Source organism: Rattus norvegicus, chromosome 7, assembly GCF_036323735.1.
Source record: "Rattus norvegicus strain BN/NHsdMcwi chromosome 7, GRCr8, whole genome shotgun sequence".
NCBI classification, from domain to species: domain Eukaryota; kingdom Metazoa; phylum Chordata; class Mammalia; order Rodentia; family Muridae; genus Rattus; species Rattus norvegicus.
In genome coordinates this window covers 18,436,232-18,464,148 of record NC_086025.1, presented here as the reverse complement: position 1 = coordinate 18,464,148, position 27,917 = coordinate 18,436,232, and the positions used below count along the sequence as shown (strand labels likewise).

The 27,917-nt window shown below is 45.3% G+C and overlaps 2 protein-coding genes and 1 pseudogene across 13 annotated transcripts in view; all 3 read right to left on the bottom strand.

Moving 5' to 3' along the window:
- Positions 1-27,917, bottom strand: part of LOC134479845 (putative sperm motility kinase W) — a 665,424-nt gene that overhangs the window by 367,486 nt on the left and 270,021 nt on the right. For 6 of the 12 annotated variants that reach the window (XM_063264543.1, XM_063264547.1, XM_063264545.1 and 3 more), the window contains exons 8-12: positions 16,028-18,722; positions 15,729-15,889; positions 14,918-15,046; positions 14,701-14,811; positions 13,731-13,884 (exon numbers count right to left, since the gene is read on the bottom strand). The gene's annotated coding sequence lies outside the window, so the exon portion shown is untranslated. Of the gene's footprint in view, positions 1-5,783; positions 6,292-6,454; positions 6,567-10,655; positions 11,743-12,399; positions 12,438-13,730; positions 13,885-14,700; positions 15,047-15,728; positions 15,890-16,027; positions 18,723-27,917 lie in introns of those variants that run through there. The other 6 variants (XM_063264541.1, XM_063264542.1, XM_063264540.1 and 3 more) reach the window with 4 other exon arrangements.
- Positions 5,784-26,835, bottom strand: LOC134479632 (nucleolar RNA helicase 2-like; annotated as a pseudogene).
- LOC134479633 (putative sperm motility kinase W) lies at positions 22,558-24,039 on the bottom strand. The gene has a single exon (XM_063264389.1). It carries the CDS (start codon positions 24,037-24,039, stop codon positions 22,558-22,560), a length of 1,482 nt encoding a protein of 493 aa, XP_063120459.1.

Sequence of the window (27,917 nt, the reverse complement as noted above, 5' to 3'; positions counted from 1 at the left end):
TTTTCTCAAAGAACCAACTTTTGGTTCTGTTGATTCTTTCTATGGTCCTTTTTGTTTCTACTTGGTTGATTTCAGCTCTGAGTTTGATTATTTCCTGCCTTCTACTCCTCCTGGGTGTAATTGCTTCTTTTTGTTCTAGAGCTTTTAGGTGTGCTGTCAAGCTGCTGACATATGCTCTTTCCTGTTTCTTTCTGCAGGCACTCAGCGCTATGAGTTTTCCTCTTAGCACAGCTTTCATTGTGTCCCATAAGTTTGAGTATGTTGTATCTTCATTTTCATTAAATTCTAAAAAGTTTTTAATTTCTTTCTTTATTTCTTCCTTGACCAGGTTATCATTGAGTAGAGCATTGTTCAATTTCCACGTATATGTGGGCATTCTTCCCTTATTGTTATTGAAGACCAGTTTTAGGCCGTGGTGGTCCGATAGCATGCATGGGATTATTTCTATCTTTCTGTACCTGTTGAGGCCCGTTTTTTGACCAATTATATGGTCAATTTTGGAGAAAGTACCATGAGGAGCTGAAAAGAAGGTATATCCTTTTGCTTTAGGATAGAATGTTCTATAAATATCCGTTAAGTCCATTTGGCTCATGACTTCTCTTAGTCTGTCGACATCACTGTTTAATTTCTGTTTCCATGATCTGTCCATTGATGAGAGTGGGGTGTTGAAATCTCCCGCTATTATTGTGTGAGGTGCAATGTGTGTTTTGAGCTTTAGTAAGGTTTCTTTTACGTATGTAGGTGCCCTTGTATTTGGGGCATAGATATTTAGGATTGAGAGTTCATCTTGGTGGATTTTTCCTTTGATGAATATGAAGTGTCCTTCCTTATCTTTTTTGATGACTTTTAGTTGGAAATTGATTTTATTTGATATTAGAATGGCTACTCCAGCTTGCTTCTTCTGACCATTTGCTTGGAAAGTTGTTTTCCAGCCTTTCACTCTGAGGTAGTGTCTGTCTTTGTCTCTGAGGTGTGTTTCCTGTAGGCAGCAGAATGCAGGGTCCTCGTTGCGTATCCAGTTTGTTAATCTATGTCTTTTTATTGGGGAGTTGAGGCCATTGATATTGAGAGATATTAAGGAATAGTGATTATTGCTTCCCGTTATATTCATATTTGGATGTGAGGTTATGTTTGTGTGCTTTCATTCTCTTTGTTTTGTTGCCAAGACGATTAGTTTCTTGCTTCTTCTAGGGTATAGCTTGCCTCCTTATGTTGGGCTTTACCATTTATTATCCTTTGTAGTGCTGGATTTGTAGAAAGATATTGTGTAAATTTGGTTTTGTCATGGAATATCTTGGTTTCTCCATCAATGTTAATTGAGAGTTTTGCTGGATACAGTAACCTGGGCTGGCATTTGTGTTCTCTTAGGGTCTGTATAACATCAGTCCAGGATCTTCTGGCCTTCATAGTTTCTGGCGAGAAGTCTGGTGTGATTCTGATAGGTCTCCCTTTATATGTTACTTGACCTTTTTCCCTTACTGCTTTTAATATTCTTTCTTTATTTTGTGCGTTTGGTGTTTTGACAATTATGTGACGGGAGGTGTTTCTTTTCTGGTCCAATCTGTTTGGAGTTCTGTAGGCTTCTTGTATGTCTATGGGTATCTCTTTTTTTAGGTTAGGGAAGTTTTCTTCTATGATTTTGTTGAAGATATTTACTGGTCCTTTGAGCTGGTAGTCTTCACTCTCTTCTATACCTATTATCCTTAGGTTTGATCTTCTCATTGAGTCCTGGATTTCCTGTATGTTTTGGACCAGTAGCTTTTTCCGCTTTACATTATCTTTGACAGTTGAGTCAATGATTTCTATGGAATCTTCTGCTCCTGAGATTCTCTCTTCCATCTCTTGTATTCTGTTGGTGAAGCTTGTATCTACAGCTCCTTGTCTCTTCTTTTGGTTTTCTATATCCAGGGTTGTTTCCATGTGTTCTTTCTTGATTGCTTCTATTTCCATTTTTAATTCCTTCAACTGTTTGATTGTGTTTTCCTGGAATTCTTTCAGGGATTTTTGCGATTCCTCTCTGTAGGCTTTTACTTGTTTATTGATATTTTCCTGTGCTTCCCTAAGTGTGTTCATGTCTTTCTTGAAGTCCTCCAGCATCATGATCAAATATGATTTTGAAACTAGATCTTGCTTTTCTGGTGTGTTTGGATATTCCATGTTTGTTTTGGTGGGAGAATTGGGCTCCGATGATGGCATGTAGTCTTGGTTTCTGTTGCTTCGGTTCCTGAGCTTGCCTCTCGCCATCAGATTATCTCTAGTGTTACTTTGTTCTGCTATTTCTGACAGTGGCTAGACTGTCCTATAAGCCTGTGTGTCAGGAGTGCTGTAGACCTGTTTTCCTCTCTTTCAGTCAGTTATGGGGACAGAGTGTTCTGCTTTCGGGCGTGTAGTTTTTCCTCTCTACAGGTCTTCAGCTGTTCCTGTGGGCCTGTGTCTTGAGTTCACCAGGCAGCTTTCTTGCAGCAGAAAATTTGGTCTTACCTGTGGTCCCGAGGCTCAGGTTCGCTCGTGGGGTGCTGCCCAGGGGCTCTCTGCAGCGGCAGCAACCAGGAAGACCTGTGCCGCCCCTTCCGGGAGCTTCAGTGCACCAGGGTTCCAGATGGTCTTTGGCTTTTTCCTCTGGCGTCCCAGATGTGTGTGCAGGGAGCAGTCTCTTCTGGTTTCCCAGGCTTGTCTGCCTCTCTGAAGGTTTAGCTCTCCCTCCCACGGGATTTGGGTGCAGAGAACTGTTTATCCGGTCTGTTTCCTTCAGGGTCCGGTGGTGTCTCTGGCAGGTGTCCTGCTGCTCCTGGGCCCTCCCCCATGGGAGCCCAGAGGCCTTATACAGTTTCCTCTTGGGCCAGGGATGTGGGCAGGGGTGAGCAGTGTTGGTGGTCTCTTCCGCTCTGCAGCCTCAGGAGTGCCCACCTGACCAGGCGGTTGGGTCTCTCTCTCACCGGGTCTGGGCCTATTTTAATCTTTGAATGCTCCTCCTGGGAAAAGATTCTTGCCACGTCTGTGAAGAACATGACCAGAAAGTATCTGAACAGAACCTAACATCAAATAATGCCCCAAATAAAGCCCAAACCACTTATTAAATGCAGGAAACAGTGGACACTTACTAGAGCAGTAAGGAGTGGACCAGTTCTGAGAGGGGAAGACAAGAGATATTGTGGCCAAAATCAGTAGGCATAGTGTCTAATGTTTATGACCCAAGGTTAGAGTGAGGAATGGATGGAGACCCACAAATCAGTGTCAGGAAAATAAACAAGCCATGGGTAAGAGAAAGCAAATAAGACACATTGCATGCACAAGTGCATTCACAGAAGCTTGCATGTACACACACACACACACACACACACACACACACACACACACTGAGAGGGAGAGAGAGAGAGAGAGAGGAGAGAGACAGGACATTAATGGGGTGTCATCCATCGATGGATCAGGCAGCTGTCCTATTTTACTCGTTCTGAGGGACAAAATGGCTGGCAGCCAGTGGGGTGGCCCCAGTTTCACTTCCCACTATCAGTGTGTAAGCAACCATGATTCTCCCTGTCCCACCCATCGTTTGTTGACATTGGTTTCCTTGTTACCTGTCATGGTGGACAGGACACAGGTCACATAAAGCACTTTAAATTCCTCTTCCAGGATGAGGAGGATGGGGAACACTTGTTTAAGTATCTACCTTTGAGGGTCTTCTTTGGAGGACCATGTCTTTAGTTTTCTAGCCCCTGTATTCATTTGATGACAGGGTTGGTGTGTGTGTGTGTGTGTGTGTGTGTGTGTGTGTGTCCACATGTGCACTCACGTGTGTAGTTTTATGTGGGTCAGTGGTGTCTGCCACAAGACAGAAGAGCTGGCTGTAGGATGAAATAGGTTTAAAAATTCCAGGAATTCTCCTAATTGAAAAGTGTAGGCATTAGTTACAACTCAGGCCTACTGGTCTCAGAACAAGTGACATGACATTTCACCAGGATGATGATGTCACTTAGGACAACACCTGAGATCCTCCCCCCTGCAAATGAAGCATCCTAACTTCTCAGATTGAGCCAAAGGGCAGCCTTCTTCCCTGGATCTCACCTCACCTCACCCCATGATGTTTTGAAGTTCCCTGTTCACAAGGAAAAGGTCCATGAGTTATTTCACTGAGAATCGTGAGAGCATCCATTTACTGGGCTGCAATTCTCCCAGGAAGAGTTTTCTCTTAGGAAGTGTTCCTTACTGGATCTTGGCACCATCCAGCAGGCTGGGTTTGAGGTTTCTCTGCAGGTTCTTAGCTTGCTACCGAAGATTCTGTTGGCTATTAATTGCACACTATATCCTGCCCCTGACGTTGTAACTCTGGCTCTGGTCCTGGGGATCCATATAATGTGTAAAACACTCACTGGACAAGCACTGTCGAGTCAGGAACCAAATTCCTGGCCTATGTCAGCTTTGATAGACTTTTCTTTGTGGTGTAACCCGTGTGGTCCTCTTGAGCAACTCTCAGGTCAGTCTTAAGTGCATCTCAGGGTGTGAACTCAGCATGCAGGCTTAGGGTGACTTTGAGGTCCATGCTTAGCACCAGGAAATAGGCAGCAGAAGGGTTGAGTAAGAGGCCTGGCTTAGATGAATCCCAGAGTATCATTCTTGATAAGACTCCCGGACTGACAGGTTTATTTTGGCCTCTAAGAGCAGGAAATCCAAGGTTAACTATTTCCCTGATACACTATGGGAATGGTCAGAAGTCCAGGCCTAGGGATCTGGTCTCCTGTCCCTAGTCCAGCACATAGGTAGGAGGAGAATACATTCTTGCATGCCCTGTCTTTAACGTGAACAAAGACCATGTGATTTCGGGAACCAAGGCAGTTGCTTCATGATGCTGTGACTTGCAAGGGAGAGAAGCAGCTAGAGCCAAGGTACAGATGGAGGCTGAGGCAGGCCCTGCTTTGGTTCTGCTTCAGTCAGAGCAAGAAAGCCCATCAGTCCAGCTGTGTGGCTACATAGGTCATGATACCTGGCACTTGACCTCAGTGTGTGTCCTACTCTTCTGCTAGCTTGTCAGCCATCCTGTGTGGTACTCAACCAATCCTGTATATTCCAGAGACTTCCCCTATGCGCTTGGTGTGCCAGTTCCTATAAGGACAAGCTATCTTGTGGCTGTTCTGTTGTGGTGCAAGATGTCACGTAAAGGACTTTCCTCTTGTGAGCACTGAATCCTGTGTTCCCGGTCACATTCCTGACCTGAATCCTCCATACAGAGGCAGATGTGCTCTTTCAGACTGATAGCTGACACCTAGGCTGCTTTGGGCCATGAATTCAATCACACACTCCCTCCCGTGTTCCTCTTCCTTTCATTCTAGATGTAGAGGGTGGTGTGATGTCAGTATCTTCTGGAACCACCCATGACACCACCCTAGGGCCACTGTACTGCTCTGCTGCCCTGCACTAGTATTCTACTAATGGTGACCTCCTATGGAGTTTGACAGAGAGCATGGCAGTCACAGCACTATGGGTCATGGAGGCAATGATATGGCAATAAGAGTCTCCCATGGGTCATTTCTGTGAATGGCAGCTCCCAAATTCTAACGGTGGAATCCCTGAATGATTCCTCGTAGGTGTAGTATTGCTGAGTCCTGGACCTTTAAATAAATCTGTAAGATTCTCATGTCAGACACCTTGTCCTTGGATTAATTTCTGAGTGGTATCTGTACTGCTTTGGGCTGTGGGTATCTGAATTTGTAGGGGTGAATCTTGGAAATATCAGGCTCTGAGCCTTGTTCCCAGTCAAACAAGTTTTAAAAGAGCCAATAACCACAAAGGACAGAACTTCAGTTTTAATGGTAACTGTGAGTCCAGTCTATTTCCAGTCCCTTAAAGGGGTAAAAATCTTTCTTGGACGATATATCAAGTGAGATAGCATAAGGACTGACACTTCCAAAGTCAGGACTTGCAAAGTTATACCAAGGAATGTATGAAAAAAGGCCTGTGGATACCTGGGCACAAGATTCGTGAATCTGCTATCCACAGACACAAGTTTCACAATCATAGTCCTAGTTGCAACAGCATCAGCCACAGGCTTCTCCTGTGGAGTGGGGCCTTCTTCATGATCTAGGCTTCAGACGCAACCTTTGACCTGAGTCTGTCAGACCCTCTGTATGCTGGAAAGTCTAAGGAGACTTTGGTCCTTGCACCTTTATCCTGTGCACAAATGCTTTTCAATATTTCATGAAGATGTGACTTGGCCTTAGATGGGCCAGGCTTCTTGGATGCTGTCCATCTTCTAGGCCTGGGCTCATCAAGTAGAACAATCTCTTCAGTATCAAGAAGCTGAATGTGGAGAACAAAAAGAAGGAGATTGTGTAAATGGAGGGAATATTTTTTTCAGAAGATATGTTCCCAGCTCTTTCCCAATAGTTTTTGAACATACCAGACATTCTACCACTCTACCAATGATTAAGAAAACCCTCATTGCCATTCCTGTCCCTCTAACCTGATGTCTGAAGAATCAGAAGCTCTGAAATGATAGCCAAGGAGACATGCAAGAGCTGAGGGAGTCAGACAGGGAGCTTGTGTGTGCTCTATCCAGTGTGTCAGCAGCAGCCCTTTCTCCAAAAAAAAAAAAAAAAAAAAAAAAGAAAGAGTTGATTTCTGCCATGCTGCCTGTCCAGAGGCTTGCTAGACATCCTGTAGAAAATGTCAGGGTCAAGCACTCAGAAATTCTGCTGTTGGTTGCCCAGTTTTCTTCTGTATGGCCTGTACTAGGGAACAACATGACATCTCCAGGTTTTTGTTCTCCTCCCTACAATGGGGTAAAAACTGGAAACATCCAGTCAGGGGTGTCCTCAAGTACACATCAAATGCCTGGTCACTTGTGGACAGACCATCAATGGGGATCAAGTTTTACAAAACTTTGAGAATGGAGTGAGCACAGAGAACATGAAGATCCTGGGTACTGAGGGAGAGAGACACAACTACACCTTCAGGGATCATATGCCGAGTTATAGAAAGCATCACCTGTGCTATCAATGTACAGAAGACAGTCAAGGAGACCTACTGCACATTCTGCAGTAACATGACCAAGATTCCCCCTGGAGACTCAAAAGCTCAAGGTCTGTGACACAAATATAAACACATCCAGTGGTGAAGATGGTGGACAAAGGGTTCTTTCTCCATAGCTGAAAAATGTTCAAATGGTACTTCTGAAGAGTGCCCACTCTACTGTGCACAGCCCAACAGTCATACAACAGAGTTTATATTTTAATGTGACTGTGTGCTCTCTATTTCCTGGTCTCATAGGAGCATCGTGAAGATATAGGGACACATTGCAGATATGCCACTGTCCAGAGTTTTCTTCGCAGACCAGTACCTTGCTAAAGACACAAGCAGGGCCCTAATGGCCCAAAAGACTTCAGTAGACTTCTTATGCCTTTTGTGCAAATGTGGGGGAGGAGGGTAAAATAAATTTTCTGAGCACTTACTTAACAAAGGGTCTAGATCACCTTACTACATTTGATAAAAGTCGCCTGGAATCTGCTCATCATGAACCAGAAGAGACTCTTTCCTCCAGTGACTGACAGATCTCTACTCTCCACCAGGATTGGCTTATGAGGGCCCAAAGATGTCATTGCCATCCAAGGATGATCTACTTTCTGGAAAATGAATTCTCAGAGATGGATGGAAGGTTTATACATGATGATAAATGTTGGGAAGAAGTCTGGAGGGATCACATGACTTGGTGATGCCAAAGGCAGGCCTCAAAATGGAGGCACACAATGGTCTACAAAACAGTATCCGTTGAGAATCCTAAGTCATCAACCAACCCATAGAGAGAAACTTATCACACACGAGACTGTGCCTTGATCAGAACCAGTGTGGTCCAAGATGAAAATCTGTGAGAGAGTAGTGAGGAGCAAGCCAGCTATGCGTCCAGTTCTCGTTCTGTACTGCCACCCACAGTAGAGCAGTGTACACATAAAGCTTGACCAGTGATTCCAGACTGTGGGTACCTGTCCTGCCTCACTCTGCTCAGGTACCTTGAACTCAGGAAATCCCCACAACTCACTCAGCTTCTATTTAGGGCATATGCCAGCCGACCCCTCATTGCAACATCATCCAAACTTTGTAATGTTCCAGATTATGGGAAGGCTGGTACTTCAAAGAAGGGAACATGACATAGTCTTAGAGACAGCAAGGACACATGACAGATTAGGTGATAGAACCCTAAAAGATGACAGTTACCTACAATAAAAGGATCATTTGTGACATCTAGTAGGACCATCTGTCTTTACATGGTTGTAGGAATGCCAAAGGCTTTTAGTAGATTTGTCTTTCAGTACTGGAGAACAACTGTTTGGACTCTGCCTGGCTATGCCTGAGCCTAGCCTTTCAAAAAGGACTATTTAGGCTCCACACTAACAAATGAGTTCTCCAAATTTTAAGCACCATCTTGAGCATCACACATTTGAACACATCACAGGGAATTAGATAGGATTTCACAGTTTTTTTCTTTACCCACGTCGGTCTCATGTCTACGAGTTTCCTTGAAAATTAAGCCCATGACCACAACATTGCAACTGGTCTTTTCAACTGCTTCTTGCAAGCTATGTTATACTAACTGCACATCAGACATACAAGTGAGAGGGACTTCACAACAACCATCTGAGAAAAATGACATAGTCTGCCAGCCTAAAGCAGCAGGGTCATTGCTAGGAACCAGAAGGAGACATCCCCAGGAAACACTGGCCAGATGCGACAGAGCCAATCTTGGGGGTTTGATAACTAGTAGGGATGGAGCAGCGATTCAGGAGTATAATGGCTTAGAAAAACAGCATTTACTGTTTTTGAATACATCTTGTATGTAGAGTTTTGTGTTGATTTTCATGAATGCTCATATGTACCAAACAATAGTAAAAGCATTTAATGGCATTGTGAAGAGCACATGGCATTTCAGGATGCAACCTCCAAAAAAAGTGGTAGTACCAAGCCAGATTGAGTCCACCCTTGAGACTGGGAAAGCTTAGAGTACAGCGTAGCATTCTGTGAACCCAGAGAGCATGGTTGCAATGTAGCCACAATGTGCAGCAAATGGAGGCACAGCAACATTAGAGACCACACTGACCTGTATCCCAGTGGCTGCCTATGTTAAACTCAGAGGATCCTGGGATTTCCAGGGACCAGAAAGAATCAGATATGTGATCCACGGATCCGTGTTGGGCCAGAAGAAATTGACAACCCTGCTCACATCTATGTGAGAAGGAGCCCACCTCTCCCCCGAGTTTTAAATAGACAGAACACTGCTATGAAGAGTATAGGGCGTTGCCCCTTTAGAGACATCCCAATGTCATTGCTTCATGTCCCGAGAGGATATGTTGCTCACAAAGGTCAGCTTGCAGTCATGGTCTCCCTCTATTTTGGTCTTAATAGCTAAATTCTCTGAGGATCATCATGAGAGGAGATGTCACCTCTGCATTCCCTTCAAGTGCCAGCTCATCATCTGGACCTCAGAGAATTGGGAGATGGATTAAGTGCTGTAAATAGTTTGGAGGTGAGATCTGGGCTATGTCCGGAAAGAATGGGGTGTGAGTTACTGCCTTTTGCAATGGATGGAATTGCTGCTTTGGCTCACCTCAAAAGGCCAAGGACATGACTGAGAAGCTGTGAAGACTTACATGGTGGAGGGATATCCTGAGATATCATTCCCTTGTGTACTATACAAGGAAACCATACAGAAGGAAGAAGATGTCCACACGGGTCACAATAAAGCCTGCTGTGACAGGCCTAGTTGAAGTGAAGTGGGCTCATTCTAGAGTTGTTAGGAAACAGGGCATGGCCGACATCTGCCCATGTTACACAAGAACGAAGCCTGCTGTGACAAGTCTAAATGTGCAGTAAAGCAGGCTTACTCTAGAATGATTAGGACACTGGGCATGACCAAGAACTTTCCCTGTTACACAAAGAGGGTGGTATGAGTTGGAAGATATGTAAATTGTGTCAAGGAGATGGCTTTGAGAATGACTGAAATGGCTATGTCTGGGGAGGAGACTGTTACAAAATAAGCCAGGAGGAAGGAAAGATCCTGAGACTGTGGCCTGTCAAGCAGGGACTCAAATGTGGCCCTTTCCTGTGAGACTTGATGAGTTTCACTGTTGTTGGGGCAGTCACTGTCAGGAGAGACCTCAGAAGGGCCTTGGTTTCCCCTTCACACAAGGACACAGTGTATTACTTAACTCAGTCATGGACAGACATGGGTACATTTACCAAGACACAACCAATACCCTGTCCTTCCATATATCAATAATTTAGAATCATTGAGTTGTTATTCTAGTCAGTATCTAACTCACACCTGCATCACATAGGATAAAGATGTACAGGGAACATCCCTTACAACAGTTGCAGGGAGAGTGGTGGCTCTTGTCATTTGCAACAATGTTTCCAACCTCACTTGCTTATGATGTGGTACAATCAAAGACTCAGCTCTAATTACAGGGACCTCAGACTGCTTGTAACAGTTTGTTTTTACATGAAATAGATACATGCCCTCCATGCCTCCTGAGAACAGAACCTCAGGACATCAGCTATGTGTGGTATGAGAGGCAGGACTGAGCTCCACTTTGTACCCTCTCCTCTCAGAGTTGTTTGGAATCCCAGTATCTCAGCAGCAAAGACTAGGTTTCCTAAGATGATCATCTTACCTGCATCTAATAGATGAGGTCCATAGTGATGGTCCATTCTGATTGCAAGGGGAGACTATGGAAAGACCATATGAATGGCAATCTCAATTTTGTCCTTCAGATTTGTGGAGAACCTCTGAGAGCCTCATGTCAACAGTCATCCTAACTGTAACACCTTCACTCATCTTCTGGGAGGTAGGACTATATAGATTTGTTAGTGATGCCTAGAAGACAGAATTGGAAGCGTTATGGTGTTAGCCCTCAGACCCGTTTCCTTCTGTGGACTCCCTTCTACCTTGTTGTCCTCATCTCAGAGGCACATTGATCCTTGAACAGTTTGTTGGTTATTTACAATAGATGGAAGTCCCAGCGAGAAGTCAAGTGTTTTTCCAAGCATCAGTTGTCTATCTCAAACTCTCTGTCACAGTCAGAGCTTGGCCTTCACTCTTTTGACGCTTGGTCCAACTTCGTCACTGAGTGCAGCACACTAGAATAGGCATGACCTTTGGAGAGATGTGGTATATTTAATGTTAAAGGTGGAGATGGAAGACAGAAAACCCAACATGGGTCAAGATCATGTGAGAAAATCCTGCCCTTTGCTTTCTGGACTCCCAACTTCTACAGAAGTTGTGAATGATACTAACAAGAAAGGAATGAAAACAAGTCCTGTTCTGAGTTTTAAGTTCCTTCTCACACTGAGTTAAGATTGGGGTTACTGGCTTGGACTTCTCACAGGTAAATAAGAGCACATTGTTTATGGGCTCTGGATACCCTCGTGTGGGCTTACACATCATAAAGTGTTATAGATGGAATAACTTACCCATAGAAAATTCTGGCAAAATAAAGGTAGAAAGAACAGTGGCAAATAAAGTACTATGCTAAGAGTCGATATGACTTAACATTAGAGAACTAAGCTGGGACATTGAGGATCTCCAAATCTACAACCAAGACAACTCCAGTAGACAGAGAAGATTGGGTTGTTGCGACAGGTATCCATAGAAGGAGAACAGCACATCTGTGGGCCAATGCCTAGGCTCCTACTCCCGAGTCCAGTCAAGTATTTCTCCAGCATGTACTGGCACAGCTTCAGATCCTTCAGGTTCTTCACCTACAAAAGATTTTCCAATAATAGGTAGTAGAGTTCAGTTACTAGGTCCTTTATGAGTTTGAGAAAGACCTCACTTGAGTTAAACTTTGACCTTCACAGGCTCTCCAGGAAATATACATGCTACCTGCCCCCACATGCATGGACACACAGCCACACACACACACACACACACACACACACACACACAGAGAGAGAGAGAGAGACAGACAGAGAGACAGACAGAGACAGAGACAGAGAGAGACAGAGAGAGACAGAGAGAGACAGAGAGAGACAGAGAAAGAGATAGAGATTTAGCAAGGGAGAGACAGATGGATAGACAGACAAAGAGGCAGCTAGGCAGTAAGAAAGAGAACAGGAGAGAGTCAGAAACAAATGCCCAGAATGAGAAAAAGACGGAACAAAAGATATAAAAACCAGAGAAGAGATAGAAGAGACAGACTACAGACAGGATGTAGGGGAGAGTGAATAGGTAAATGAGAAAATATGTAAATAATTTAAAATGCTTTGCAGGGCTACATGTTCTCAGTGCCCACACCATCTGTTTAAATTAGGGTAAAGTATATAAGCATCATACATACCTAGTAGCACTGATTTGGACTTACTCTAAGAAGCACAATAGCTGCCATAAATGCCATGAAAGCCCGACAAGTTGCTAACCTTTATTGGTGGGAGGGGCTCCACAACTGTCAAACGACCTGGCAGAGGAAACAGAAAAAGAAAAAGATCAACCTGAAGGCCAACAAGTCTGCTGTGAAATTTTTATCTCTGCCTAGAAAGTACTAGTCAATGACACAGTACATACATCATAGTGTTGAGCTGATGGCTGAATGGAAACACTGTCAGGTATAATATGGGGAGAAACTGAGAGGGCCAGAAAGGACACTCTACAAGATGTCAGCTTTGACCCTAGGTAAAATGAGAAGCTAAAGCCTCTAGTCACAAGTCTGACAGTTTTCAATGTTGAGCGGTGCGGTGGCCACTGGGAGAAATTCATGATCTTTATTTATAACTGTCAATTAGTACAGGAAACGTGACCTAGAGGGAGAGTCTTCACAAAGGAATCCTCTAGATGACGTTCTCCTGTGAGCAAGTTTGTAGAGAATCGATTTCATGATCTTAAATGACATGGGAAGTAACAAGAACTTTAGCAGTGCTATTCCCTAGGCTTAGGGAAAGACTTCATAAGAGCAGAGGCCTTTAGATGAGCACTAGCAAGCAAGCCTACATGCATGCATTAATTTTTCTACACTCCTGCCTGTGGATAGAACATGGGTAGCCCCTTTGTAGTGCCTTGGCTACACTGTGCTAATGCAGTATACCAGGAAGTGTTAAGTCACTGGATTAAAATGAAACGAAAAATATTTTGTTTCAGATAATCACACTGACACTTAAAAACAACAACTCAGACAACAGTGGAAGTTATCTGGTGGTTCTCTTAGTCAGTCAAATTTATCAAACGGTAGCTCCCAACTCCTGCTCGGTGGGACCAGGTGGGCATGGCTTCTCTCCATATGAATGTCTGATCTCCATTCATATTCTAAGAACCACATTCAGGGTGTCCTCTCAAGGGTTAGAGAGACTCTGTCAGTGCTTGTCATATGTCAGATGACAGCAGAGAGGAGTTGTCAGAACTCTGAACATCTCTCCACTAATGACCTTCTAGGCCTTCTAGGAAGTACCAATAATGTCAAGAGGCATTCTGATACTAAGCTCATTGCTTCCCGTGTGCCACCATGTCGGTGAGAGACAATTAGTGAGCAGCATCCTTCCTAAAGCATGGGGGAAGAACAAGAGAAGAAGGCACTCTGCAACAGTTGGATACACAGATTTCCCACATTTAAGGAATAACCAATAACACAAAACACCATCGCATTTGCTCTTGGACCTTTCCAAAGCCCTAACCAGCAGAGGAATTTTAGATCTTGGCACTGAAATGGATGACCTATATGACACTTGATGGTGGCAACCAGGGAAGGGAGGGGCCATACCATGTTGACCAGATATCCACACTGCAGATGCTTGTGACGATGCAGATGAGGTTGCTTGACACATTGTTGGTGCCCTCCTGTCTGCAGACACAGGCTTATGTTTGGCCTGCCTGGTAGCCACATTGAGCAACTTCTTGTGGGAAAGCACCAGGATCTGCAAGGGACAATTGAGAGTATGGAATACCATGGGATGATAAGGACAGCGTCCCCACTACTTCTTCACATAATGACAAGGTACTGAGACTCTGGAGAGAAGATGTGTAAATAGACGAGAGGGTGAGCATCCCAGAAAGACAGTCACAGGGATCAAGTGCCCAGAAGTAGAGGACAGCAGAGGGTGTGTGCAGATGGTAGAACTTTAGAGGATATTCCCATGTTCCTACACAATCAGGTCAGTTCTGGTATTGAGTATTTAGTTCTAGTATTTAGAAAAGAATCAGAAAAGATAGAATCAAAGAAAAGTGGTTTTCTGTGCTGATAACTAATCACAAATTCTATGGTGCTGAAGGATACAGGGATGACTGTGTCCAGTGGCCCCATCTTGTGCTGCTTCTAGGCATTACAGAAGACCAGCTATTCATCACACTGTGTTAGTCAGATTCCTGTTTTACAGCACTAAGCACCCTCTATAGAAAAGGAAGCTGGATCCCAGAAGTCAATCAGAGTGGGAGAACTTTCCTGAAGTGCCAAGCAGGACTGCAAACTGACCAGTGAACATCGGAGTGTTCAGGGAGAGCATTCATAACCTATGATGTTCAAAGAGTGAGGAGAAATCTGCCCACACCAAAGATCCTGAAGGGTCACTTCATGGGACACGCCACCCAGGGAGCCCTCAGTCTCTATCAGCACTTCAGGGCTCTATTCATCCTAGGCCTACTAATTTGATGCTGGAACTAAAGGAACTTTGGGAAGTGGGTTGAGATCAATCACATAGTGAGAAATCCACATGGGACCTCCCCATCTTCCTCACCTGGTCTTTCCTTTGACGTGTAGACATGGTCCTCTCTGAGACAGAATGTTCCAGGAGATTGAAAAGTGTATTTTTTCCCATATTGAACTAGATTTTTAAATCAATAGCAACCTAAATAAATAGATTTTTAAAACAATTGCAGTTCAAAATCAGAGGTCAAGCGGTTTTGCCTTCACTGAGAGATCAGGTCCAGACTTTCAGGTCAGACTCTGCTCACCAGTGACAAACAGGGAAGGACTTTGGTGCACAGCCTCGGGATTTGAGCTCCAGGCTGTGTTGCCTCAGTCAGAAAAGCATCATGGCCCTCAACTGCTTCATTGGATGTCAGAGTCATAGTTGGTGATATCTAAAGAGAGGACAGGGACAGAATGTAAGAGAACAGAGGATTTGGCTAGGTCATTCCACCTGTAACAACCCAGTGTGTTATTTGTATAGCTAAGAAAATTCCTGGACAGTAAGAGGGTGTGCTGAGGGAGACTGAGTGTCTGCATGGGAGATAAAGCCAACTACAGTGCTGGTGTACAACCGAGGTTCAGGATTACCTCTGGTGACAGTTTTTATCTGCACTCCTTACCGGCTTAGAAACTGACATGCAAAATCAACGAAGGTTAGCCACGTGCAGCAACATGGCCTGTTGTTTCTGGGATTCCTACACTGTCTCTATCAGGATGGCCTCCTCATCTGACAATCCCACCACCAGCACAACAGTAGTGCACACTTCAGGCCTTTGGCAGGTAGCAATACCCAACACTCCCAGGGTCTGTGATGTGCGTGGAGAACAGCATTTCACTAAGAGATGAAACACAATAAATGTCCTTTTAGGGTGTCCATAAATATCTATCACAGTATCACAGACACTCGTCAGGTCCAGTCATTCATGATGGCTGCCTGTCACATGGCTGCCATTGCCTTCCTTCTCATGCCTTCTTTCTCTCCAGGCTCAGCTCGACAGAGCTGTCTTCTCAGGGATAGTGTTTCCCAACAACCTGTACAAGGATGGGAACTGACAGTTTTATTACTGTTTTTACCTGTTTTGATGCAGACTTTCCTCACCACCTCTGTCTTCCTGGATGTCCTGGACTCTGCCAGAGTGTCAGCTCCTTGGGCACAGCTTGTTTGTCACACTAATGCCACTGGGATCTGGCTTCTCCTGAGAGCCTGACACGTCACAATGCTTACTGAATGGCAACTGACAAAAGGACAGATGACACCAATTCACATAGACAGTTTACAAGCTGTGCTCACATCTAGAGTGAATCTACATCCTTACTCCTTGTGGGTAAGAATGACAGGACTGTGGAGAGAGTAATGGCTTCCATGATAGTACCTGAGGACTGGAGCCGGCAAAGTCCAGGACGTGAGGAACAGGTTGCATAGCAAAAACGTGGAACCCAGCTTTCTCAGACATCCCACAATTTGAACACCATCCCAAGCAAAAGCAGTGGTAGTGGTCAATGGTCCAGAGCCAGTGACTGACCTACAGAGGCCCTCCTCTGTGCTCTTCAAGTCTCAGGACTGGGAAGCAAGGCTGGGGAAGATCAGGGAGAAGTTGTTGTCATTGGCTAGCAGGGCTGTCACTAGGAAGACACCAGAATAGAATGAAGGTCTGAACAGGGCCTCAGGGATTGTACCATGTAGCTTCCAGGTACAGTTGTGGCCCCACATCACTTTTGCCTGCAGCCTCCCACGGTCACATTCCTCCTCTGCTTTCTGTTTCCTTGGTGACAGAAGGCTAGGTCTCCTACATGCACAACCATCATATGAGCTTGAAGGGCAGAACAACCTTGTCAAGGATACATGGGCTTAAAGAGGAGATGGTGACAACATTGCAGCTTGAACTGAAGGCAAACAGATCCAGCTACACTGTTCATGTCCAAGTTCACTCATACAGTCATTAGAGTGTTCAGCAGCCTCCCTTGTCTTCGGGCTCCACATCATGGCACCCTGTGTTCTATATGTACTCCGGCGTTCCCCTTGTATCTTTTTGTCCTAATGAGGACAAACTTCATTCCTTAGACCCCAGAGTCCATCCAACGTACTCACATTCTCGCACACTGAAGTCCTCCAGAGCGTGATTCTGGACAGAATTCCTGGAGAGGCCTCAGAAATCTCTGTACAGTCTTGGCTTCTGATCACCAGAATATTAATTTGATTGGATCAGAGTTCCAAATATCTGTTTTCTTCTCTTGACTCAGTTGAAGAGTGTGGGAACACAGAATTAGCAGAGTGTTCCAGGCAGTTTAAGAAGTCTGTAGGAGCTAACCTGTTCAAGCTCCCTTAGAAAATAATGACAATGGGAAGGAGGAGGCCTCCTTGGCTTTCCTGTCTGCAGGGTTTCTCAACAGGGTTTCTCGGGAGTGACCTTCACTGATAAAGGTTATGTTTGGTTTAGCAGGAGGTGACCCTTGGGGCTCCTGATGGGGTTACAGGTCACCAGAACACCTGTCTCTTTATCCATCATAACTTTTGGCCTCTAGTGGTTTGGCAGTGTCCCTTGCTCTCAGGAAGTGTTCTAGTACTTGCAGACAGCTTGTTTCACAGTGATTCAGGCCTTTGATGTTCTCTTTCAAACTGGGTGCCCTTCAAGAGTTCAACATATGTGCATGCTCTGGGCCTCTTCCTTCCTGATGAAATTCTCTACACTGGAAAGATTCTGGTACAGGCAGACATCCTATTTCACAGTCTTTCGAGCTCAGAGGTTCTCTCAGAAAAAGCATGACTTTTAAGTGGTCAGGATATATACACTATTTTTCTCATTTGGGCACCAATGTCCACATGGACAAGACTATTTCATTTCCTGGGTAATTACACAGAGTGAGGGATCTTTCAGTGTACCCCAGAAACTTACTACTCCCCTCTTCTGGTCAGATGCATCGTCCATCCAAACCTGGTGGATTCCTGCGTGCTGGTGTTGACTCATATCCAGAAGGAACACTCAGCTCTCACCCTTGCAGTCCACCTCCTTTGAGGCCTGAGCATCTTAGTCAGTATTAAAAGGGAACTCATTTTTTTGCACCGAGCATCCTACTCTCATAGTCCTCATGTCCTTAGTGTTCCCGCAGCGACATTAGCACAGTGTTGGGGCAGGCAGGTTGGTTCATATGGAGACAGGGGAATCCTCACATTATTGTTAAGGGCAGAATGGCACTGTTAGGTAGTCTATTGGCTCAAGTGCTTCTGCCGTAGATATGGACAAACACAGCTGCTCAGCCCATCCTGCAGCTGTCACAGGATCTTCCAGAGACTGTCCATCCTGAAGGTCCATACGGACAAATGAGGACATGGAGGTCCAGATCGACTTTTCAAATGTGTTCCATGAATTGCGGAACAAGATTCAGATCAGAGCATGGGAAGGAAAGGTCTTCATGCGGATAGGAGATAGAAGGAATTGGGGAATGAAGATAAACGAGGACCAGCTCATGTATCCTATCAGAATGAGTGTTATTTGGTCTTGAGGTACAGGGATCGAAGGCTACTGCTCACGTCTTCTTGCCTGATTTCAGATGGTTTGGGTGTCTACCAAAGAGGCCCTGTTCTTGTGAATCAAGTTTGTGTGGAGAATCCTCTGTCATTATGTACATACCTCATTAGGGGATAGGATGTTGTTTTACTGTTTGGGCGTGCGGAACTAAAGTGTGGGAACTAGTCTCTCCCTGGTCTACTGATGCTGGTGTCCATTCTTGGCAGATGCTCCACAGTGATACAGGAATGACAGAGCTGAGGCCCTTGGTGTTCTTCTGAGCTGCAGGGAGACTTTGAGGGGGCCCATTAGATAGTTGACCATTGTTCCTCTGCCAGGCATAGATCATCACTATAGATTCCATATGGATACTTGTCCCTGAGAACAGCAGTCTCTCATTTTTTCTGCATACCTTGCTCAGGTAGGAGGATTTTAGTTTGTGTTTTCAGTCCAGTGTTGCTAATTTGAGTTGGGATCCTTAGCAACAATGAGCCACTTTCCTTGTACTCAGGAGTCCATGACTGTCCTGGCCTCAAATGCACCATTATCTGCAGGAGGGAAGCTGAAGGAGGGAAAGAAATTAGTTGTGAGGGGGACTTAAACCCAGGTGCCCAGGACAATGGCAGAATCATCCTTTCTCAGAACCTCCGACTGAATGAGACCTCCCTTTGTAGATTATAACTAGGGGAACTGCAAAAGCACTCAGGAGGGAAGGACACTAGAGCAAGTACAGAGAAGGGAGAAGTTATGGATTCTTTCCCTTTTCCTGAATGACTAAAGACTGCACTTGAGAGAGCCAGAGGCCATTAAGAACTGCTAAGGCCATTGACTGCTGGATGTCAGCATGTTGTGTATCAGGAAGCTAATGGATCACCATGTCCTTTAGGGTGAGAGGGAAGAGTCCACATGTGTTGTTGGGCTTTGTCTCATGCTGACTCTGGGATACAGAGAGTGCAGACACGCTATGTACTGTCTGAATTTAGGTTCCAGAGGGACTTTATTGACCATCATCTGCAGATAAACACAGCAGCTACAAATCCTAGAACTTAAATGGAGGATAGAATTGATGAGGAGATGGTGAATGGCTGAGACACCTAATAGATACCCGAGTGAAAGTGTGACATAAGACAAATTCAAGTTTTCCACAGATCCAAGTAACAAGACAAGTGCACACCCTGAAGTGACTGGCATGCCAGAAAGGGATTGCCCCTCCCCATATGGGTTGGACACTTTCCTGGAAATTTGGTCAACTTTAGGCCATTTGGGATGGAAACGTTTGTTTACATTATGCCACTGCCAGATTGTCCACTGCATTTATAGTACATTTTCATGATTAATGACTAAGTGTGTAGGGATGTATGGATGGTAGTTCATCTGGCAATAGGAAAGAAGTCAAGGAAATCATTGTGAAGAAGCCAGTAAAGAGCACAGGTCATGACCTCTATTCTTGTTTCTGCCTCTAAATATCTACCTTCAGTTACTGTGACTTCCCTCATAATAGTTACATACATCAGTTTTAAATTACACAACAGTTTCCTCCACAGCCAAGCAAGACCCACTGCTCTCTGTTCCTGGCAGCAATGAAGACAAAAACATTTGGTGAACACTTGTTGGACTGTGGCTCCAGCTCAGGGCAGCCTAATCCCAGAAGACTCATAGTAGCTTCCTAACTTATTGAAAATTCTCAGCTGGAGAAATCTAAGAAGACCAGGGATAGATGGTGAAACGTGAGAGAAAAAGCCAAGTCAGTATAACTGGGCTGCTTTTCAGCTATACTTTAGAGTAGAAAGATATTCCTGTAACACTGAAAATGTTGTCTCGAGGTTATGGAGCCTTTGATTTGGATAGGAAGCAAGAACACACACACACACACACACACACACACACACACACACACACACACACAGATCCATAGAGGTGCCTGGTGACACTTTTTACTTAGAACCACCACTGAGTTTGAAACACCTACAGGTGCATGTGAAGGAAGGTCGGGGCCTCTAGACTCTGGGATGCCACCATGAGCCCCATTTCTATTTGACTCTGTTCTTTCCCACTGTTCTCTTCACTATCTTATCCTTTCTAATCTTCAGGACTCAGGAGAGTGCACCCCTCAGGTATTTTCCATGAGTGGACCTTCAAGACTGCGAGAGCCTGAAAGTCAAGAGGAATTTCAGGAGTTTTCACCTAAAGGAGAAACTTACAGTTTATTCTTAAGTGACTCAAAACACCGCACTATCAGAAAAAGACACCATCATATACATCATATACAGAGATTGATGCTGGCTGTAGGTCACACAGCTTCCGCCATGGCCCTCTGTGCCTTCTATTAGTTTCTTCCAGGGTCTCTCCTGCTGTAACTCTCACAAAAGTGTCTCTTCTGATGCCCTGGACTACCATGCATGCTCTTTGGTCTCTTACCAAGTTAGTTGTTTTCATGCAGAACTACACCATCATTTTTGTCTTCCCTATTTTCCTGGATTCTGCCAGGTTGTCTGCTGCTTGGGGACAGATAGGTCTTCAGGCCTAAAGATCCCTGGACTCAGCAGTGAGTGAAGGCTTGGGACAGAGCACGTTTTTATTCAATGACTTCTGACTGGATAACTGATCATAGCATGACACAGAGTAAACCTAGAGCACAGGATTGAATCTCAGATCTCATTTTGACACTGGAAGACTTGTTCCAGTTAGGAAAGAATGACGTGAGGCCTATGAAAGAAGACTTAACTCTAGCAATGAACTGGATACACAGATGCTGTAGGGGAAGAACTTGAACAGGCTCAGCCCAGAATGCAAAGAGCAAGCTGGATGGCTAGGACACTGAACCCTAACCATGACGAAGAGCCCACACCCCATGGAGCCAAAATCCCATGGAAATGCAGGGACATATGTCATGAGGCTAACCTCTGACAAATGAGGAGAGTCCCAGCTCTAGGCTGTTCAGATGTGGAAGAGGACTGAGTGTCAGAAAGATGGCAAATGCTTAGGGAGCAACCCTTCTAGTTTCCCAGGCTTAGCCGCTTTGAGGTTCACTCACAAGTTTTGCATCTTTCTTGGACACAGTGAGAGAGATGTGCTGGGTGCCTACTCTTATCCTTCCCACAGGAGAGCAGGTCACACAGGCTGAGTGATCTCCATGATAGAAGCACTGTGTTTTGTTCTCTAAACCTCAGTGTGGGGTCCTTCAGCCCAGCACTGAGACTCACACCAGACATGGTAGACAGAATTCTGGACTTTCCAAAGCTGGAGCACTTTTGGAATATGGTGCACAATCACATCCTGGAGGCACTTAAGCTCTCACCTCTGAAGCCCACTTCCCATGTCCCTCAAGTCTGCTGCTGTCTGCTGCATACAGTGCCCCAAGCCTACCACAGTAGATTCTCAAGAGGATGGCTAGTTCAAGGAAATTCGAGCTTTAGAGTGAGACTGCAGTGAGCTTGGTTTCTATGAGATACTGGGAAGGCGTGTCCTAGGTATGTAGCACATGTGGGAACGTGAACAGAAGTCACTTTGAATGCCCAGTGGCCTGACCAGGAGCTGACCAAGCCAGCACATGCACAGAATGCCTAGCGAAAGCAGCAAGAACAGAGCTATGGAGGGAAACTTCCCATTTCTGCTCCTTGTGAACTTTGGAGCAGGTATTTGTTGTACTAACAGGGAGCATAGGTCTCCTTGTTGGTAGCATAGCAAATGATTGGAGGAAAAGAAACCTAGGAGCCCACGGGTCAGTGTCCCGGGACATTCAGTTTGAGGTTTAGTTGCCTGGAGCCTGGTAGGAAGGAAGATCCCCTACCAGCTATTCAGCCCTGGTTAGTAGATGGTAAGAAAGACTAGCATGACACTGTACGACCAGTCTCTGAATGCCAGATTGGAACTTCTGGTGACACTGACCTCTCTCTGCTGCATGAAGGATACATAAGAACTGGGTATCCACAGCTGAATCCCAATGTATTCATTCAAGCAGCATTGTCAGACCTCACAGGACTCAGTACACTCCACCTGTTCAATTCAATTGTAGGGAGACATGGAGGTGGCCCCTTAGTACTTTGACCACTGTCACTCTGCCAGGCACTAGGTCCCCAAGCAGAGTCTCTATCTGAATATGTTCTCCATGGAGAACAGCCTTATATGCCCCCTTTCAGACTGGCTGTACCCACAATCACTTGCTGATTATTGCTAGTTCGGTTACATCAGACACCACCTAGGCATTCTCCAAAAATATTTCTTCCTCAGATGGTACGGAAATGAGCAGGGTTTTATCCAGCTGGAGTAGACATACTTCTCCCCAACCCAAGAGACCCCATGTATACTCTTCTGATATTTCCAGTGAGAATACATGAATAAAGACAGAGACAATAAAATTCAGAGTGGAGATGCACCCTCCCACATTAGCTTACCTTTTATATGGTACTGCTTGCTGCCTTTTTCAGGGGGGCCACTCTCTTGGAGGATCTATGCTGGGTTTTTTTCTTTGGAGCCCTCGGGAGGCAGCAAAGTCTTGAAAAACAGTCCCTGATTCCTTTGCGGAGTCTCTTAAACCATCCCATCCTCTGAGGGGGAGATGACGTATTCATCTCAATGTCTTGCTTAGGTGGCAGGATTATTTCAACTTCCGACATGTTGTTGCTGACGCACGGGCAAGCCACAGGTGTTGAGTGGAGGGCACGGGTAGAAGTGCTTCTCTCCTTCTTAGGATAGTATACCGCAATGGGAGGCATGGAGACACACCTGCTCATCTTGAGTCCTGATAGAATCAGGTCAAGAGGATTCTGTTCTCTTGAGGGAGGTCTGTGGTGGAGGCCAAAGATGGGCTCACTGGCCCTTCTCCTGAGAGGAAGGCCAAAGACAGAGGGATGTGCTGGTGATGGGGGTGGCGGAGGGCACGGATCCCCAGGCTTGGCTGGAGTGATATATCCAACATCAAACCCTTTGCTTACATGATCTTTTAAGCTCAAATATGCCCCCATTGGTTCATCGTATCTTTTCTTTTGGAGGGATTCCAAGATGTCCTTGGCTTTATACCCCATTGCACAGAGCATTTCTATAATTTTGTAATCTGGGTCAGTCTTGGGCAGGATTTTAAACTCACATTTCTTGATCCATGGGTGATTTTCAATTTCCTCTACAGAGGGCCTCATGTCTGGGGAAACTCTCAGAATTTGATGTATCAGGTTTTCGAGTTGCCCAGACAGGTGAGTAGGAATGGTATAGGTCCCCGTTGTAATCCTTTCCTCAACATCATTGATGGTCTTTCCTCTGAAGGGTAAGTAGCCAGTGGTAAAGAAATAGAGCACCACCCCCAAACTCCACACATCAGAACTCTTGCCATCATATGGCTCCCTTAATACCAGTTCTGGGGCATTAAAGTCCCTGGTTCCACAGTGCCTACTCAGTAATGTACCAGGTTTGCATTTGATGGCCTGGCCAAAGTCGATCAGCTTAATATTGCCCTCTCCATCTATCAGTATATTCTGTGGCTTGATGTCGCGATGGACAATATCCAGGCTATGGCAATATCTTATGGCAGATACGACCTGTCCGAACATTTTCTTCGCCTTTTCTTCTGGCAATGGGCCCTCCTCACTTATTAGTTTTCCTAAGTTGCCTCCTGGAGCATATTGTAATATAAAATGAACTCCGGTCCCTGTGATCAGGACCTCATATAAAGAAATTATATTCGGATGGTTCAATGACTCCAATGTGGTCATTTCAGACAGGATCCCCCTGATGGTGTCCTTGCTGATCTCTACCGTTTTGATGGCAACCAGGGCCTGCGTTCTCCGGTGCCAGGCCAATCTCACCCTGCCATATGAACCCTGTCCAAGAAAGAAAACCACCCTATACTGACTGCCCAAAGTCTTCTTAATAGAAGTGATGTCCATCCCTGTGATCTGGTGAACACAAGTTGTGAGGTACAATAACCCCGTCAACTAACAAAATACAAAGCTATCAAGGAGTCCCACAGGTCAACGTTAACCTGCTCCCTGGTCCTTATGGACAAATTCAACAGGCTGGTCCACTGTCTTATACAGAGGACACTCATTCTTACATCACAGTGGATCTTTGTGAGGTCACAGCATGAAATGCACCAAGCAGAGAAGGCTGTAAACCATAGTGGCTGTCTCCACTCTGGGCCTCAGGGAACTTTCCATTCTTGTGAAAAGGAAACTAGCCTCTCTGAGCTTCTTCTTCAGCAGATCAAAGAGTCAGTATTTACTGTTTAGCAATTACAGGCAGTACTGTGCTGCACAGGGAAGTGCATTAAAGCTGCAACCTGAGAGAGACTTTGATCACCTCCCCAGCTGCTCTATTGGCTCCTGAGGCTCCAGTTAGAGGAGCAGCACCTGGGAAGTGCATTGAGGGCCCAATATCAGATCGATTACTTTGTCATCCTCACACTATGTATGGATGCATTCACTCATTCATTCACTCATTCACTCATTCATCATTCATTCATTCATTCATCCATTCCTACTTCTTTCCAAAAGGAAGACAGAATGACGGTTACTCAGACAGGTCAGAAGCCTCTCTGCAAGGAAGGGGAGCTGGTAAATCATCTAAAAGGAATGAAGCACTGGGGACTTTGAGAGCAGGAGGGATCCTGGGGTGCCCATTGTGAAGAGTTTCTTCTTGGCTCTACTCACTGACCAAATACTTTACTATAAACTCCACTTCTGGCCTTTGACTGTGGATCTGGTACCTTTTGTTGTCACCTCTTGGTCATTGTCCTCTGAAGTTTCTACTTCCTCCTTGCTGTCCCTGCCCTGATCCAGGAAGTTCCTGCTTCCACCCTGCTGTCCCATGAAATCACCATGGCTGCCATCCGCTGCCCCAGCCCCCTTGATATCTTTCTGGGGGTCCTTTCAGCTCTGGCTCCTCAGTGGCCATGTTGAGCTGACAGCATCTCCAACCGTGCCACTTCACCTGTGTTTTTGTGTCTGCTTCAGTGCAGACATCAAAACAAACTTCCGGTTTTCCTTTGAGGAAGACCATCCCCTTCATTTTGGCATCGATGTTCTTGCCTAGCTGCTCCTCGAGATCCTTCCAAGCATAGCTAAGTTGGACATCTCAACAAAGCACTGCAGTATCACAGTCTCAAAGGCTGCTGGGCAGTGGATCAGGGAGCACTGGTCGACCGATGTGGCCCCTGATCTGTGGAGATAGAGCAGCTGCCAGGTCTCTACAGCTCCTTTCTCCTCAGTCAGCGTCTCAGCCGACTGCTTGAAATGGCCAACGGCAGTGGGGGCACAGAGTCCAATAGTCTGATGGCATCTTTGCTGGAGGCTTTCATTATTTGTTTCAGAAGGAAGACCTATCCGTTCAAACTTAGTGCTAGCTTTCTGCACCACCTGGGGTAACTGGTACTCTTCTTTGGTAAAAGCAGTTTAAACCCCTATCCTTCCAGCTCTGCCTGTTCTTCTTGAAAGATCAAAGACTCCATTTCCATTGGTGTACAGCTGTGAACAACCAGGTCACCCTCGGGGATGTCTAACCCACTTTCAGCCAGTAAACCCACAAAACTGCCATTTCAGCACCTTTCAGGGTGATTTCCTTTTGCTTCTGCAGAATGTCCCCATGTAAGGACTGGGCATTCCTGCTTTATGCATGTGTTTTGTGACAGCTCCTGCCACCGTCCTTGGTTTCACAGAAGTTGAACATGTCCCCTTGATGACCACTGTACCCTCGGAACACATCCCTACTCACCACTGTCCTCTCTGTCTCCTGTGCTCCACAGTTAAGGCTGCTTTCTGAATCTTTTCCCAATCAGGTCCACCCGTTCATATGTAGGTTTTGTGTATTTCTTAGCAACATTAAATACTCAATGAGAGCAGGTTGCAGAGAAAAAGCAATGTTTGCGGGTTGCCTTCAGAATCGTTCTTGTATGCTATACATAAAATTTCTTCCACTTGATCTTCAAACCAATATCTAACATCTGGTCGTCTTCATCTAGGACAACATGTTAAAGGTTGGTGAGATCTAGCTTGCCATTCTGCAAGTGATCCTCAATACGAGCTGGGGTCCCAACCAGGATATCAATCCCACTCTGCACTTGTTCTTGTTGACCACCATAGGGAGTTTCACCATAAAAAACACTGATAGCTTTTATTGATGTCACTGAAGTCTTTGGTCATTTGATTTGCTAATTCTCTTGTAGATGCAGCACTAGTATCTGATTGGCTTGGCCTCTCTTCCTCTCTTGTAGTCCACCTTTAAGTTACCCAATCAAAGGGACGGCAAAGGAGAAGGACTTCCTGCTTACTGTCCATGCCTGGGCAATGAAGTCTGTCTCACTGTATACATGATGGAATGTCTTGGCTTTTAGAAAAAATGGGTAGTTCACCCCTCAAGCTTTGAGCTTTGAGAAGCTTGACAGTCTCCTCGGGTATGGGAAAATTAGAGAGAATCCTTTCTTCTCGATGAGTATTTCCTTTTCTATCTCATTACTATTTTCTTCCCCAGGAGCATCCCTGGAGTTGGAGTTTGGTTCAGAATGGGAGAGGACATTCTTGAGCCTGGGCTCTTCTCTCCCTTGTCTCATTAACTTCTTTCCCTTTCTTCTTCTTGGGCTTGGGCATGTCTGCCTCTGCTTCAGAAACTTCCTGGTTTTTGTCTCTGTGTTTTTTCCCATTGGCTGTTTTCTTCTCTAGGGACTCCTTTTCTTCTGGGATGTTTTGCTTTTACAAGCATTGTGGTCTTGAGGCTCATCCTCCTTCTTGTCCTTGTTGGATTTAGCAGAACACACATCAACTTCAGAAGGCCCTTTCTCTTTCACTGCTTTTGCTCTGGAGGAACAAGTCTTTTCCATTCCTTTCGTTGCTTCTTCTGTCTTCGATTTTGGCTTCTCCTTTCTACTTTTCCTCCTGCTTGCATTGGCAGCATCTCCTTGCTCTCCTCAGCCCTGTCTTCTCCCTACTTGGATGCACTGGGGAGTTTCCTGGTATTTTTCAGTGTGAGCTACGCAGGTCTGCCAGTCCCTCAACTGTGTGCAAAGGAGAGAGAGCGACACAGCAGCCTTCTACTTGTGATCCACTCTGCATCTCTCAATAATTTCTTCCCTTGGAAAGAGATGATGCTTACTTCCCCTGCAATTTCTGTTAGAATTTCTACTACTCTGAAAACACACCATGACAAAGGTACTCTATTACTGCCTTGTCATGTACAATATTTTCTTGTGGCTGGCTCAATGGTTGTGAGTTTCCGTCCAAATCATTTTGGTGGGAAGTTAGGCAGCTTCTAGCCAGGCAGCGCAGTTGAGGCGCTGAGTGTTGTACATCATGCTCCAAAGGCAAACGGAAAACTCCTTCCAGGCAGATAGGAGGAGAATCTCCAAACACACGCATACAGTGACACACGTATTCAAACAAGCACACACCTCCAATAGTGCCCCTCCATTTGCCACGCAAGTACAAACAAACACATGCAGTTTCCAAGCTCTTTGCTCCGTGTCCACCCAGCTCCTTTTTTGGTCAGCATTTGTCTTGATCAAACAATAAACTTTCTGAACGTAAAGTACTTCTTTCTACGGGCTCCTTACATTCCCAGAAATCAACCTTCTTTGTGACTGTGACAGGCGCTTAGGTGCCAACCTTTAGGCAAGTATCTGTGAGTGTTTTTGAGATGTTTCTCTGTAAGGAACATAAGGCCCACCCTGCATGATTTTTGGAACATTTCCTCAGGGTGCATTTCCAGCTGCATCAAACTGTGAAAGCAACAAGATTCTCAAGCATCTGCTGCCTGGGATTCCTGACCATGAACACAG

Excerpts from the sequence above, each read along its gene's own strand:
- LOC134479633 (XM_063264389.1), bottom strand. The coding sequence starts at position 24,039 with ATGGACATCACTTCTATTAAGAAGACTTTGGGCAGTCAGTATAGGGTG.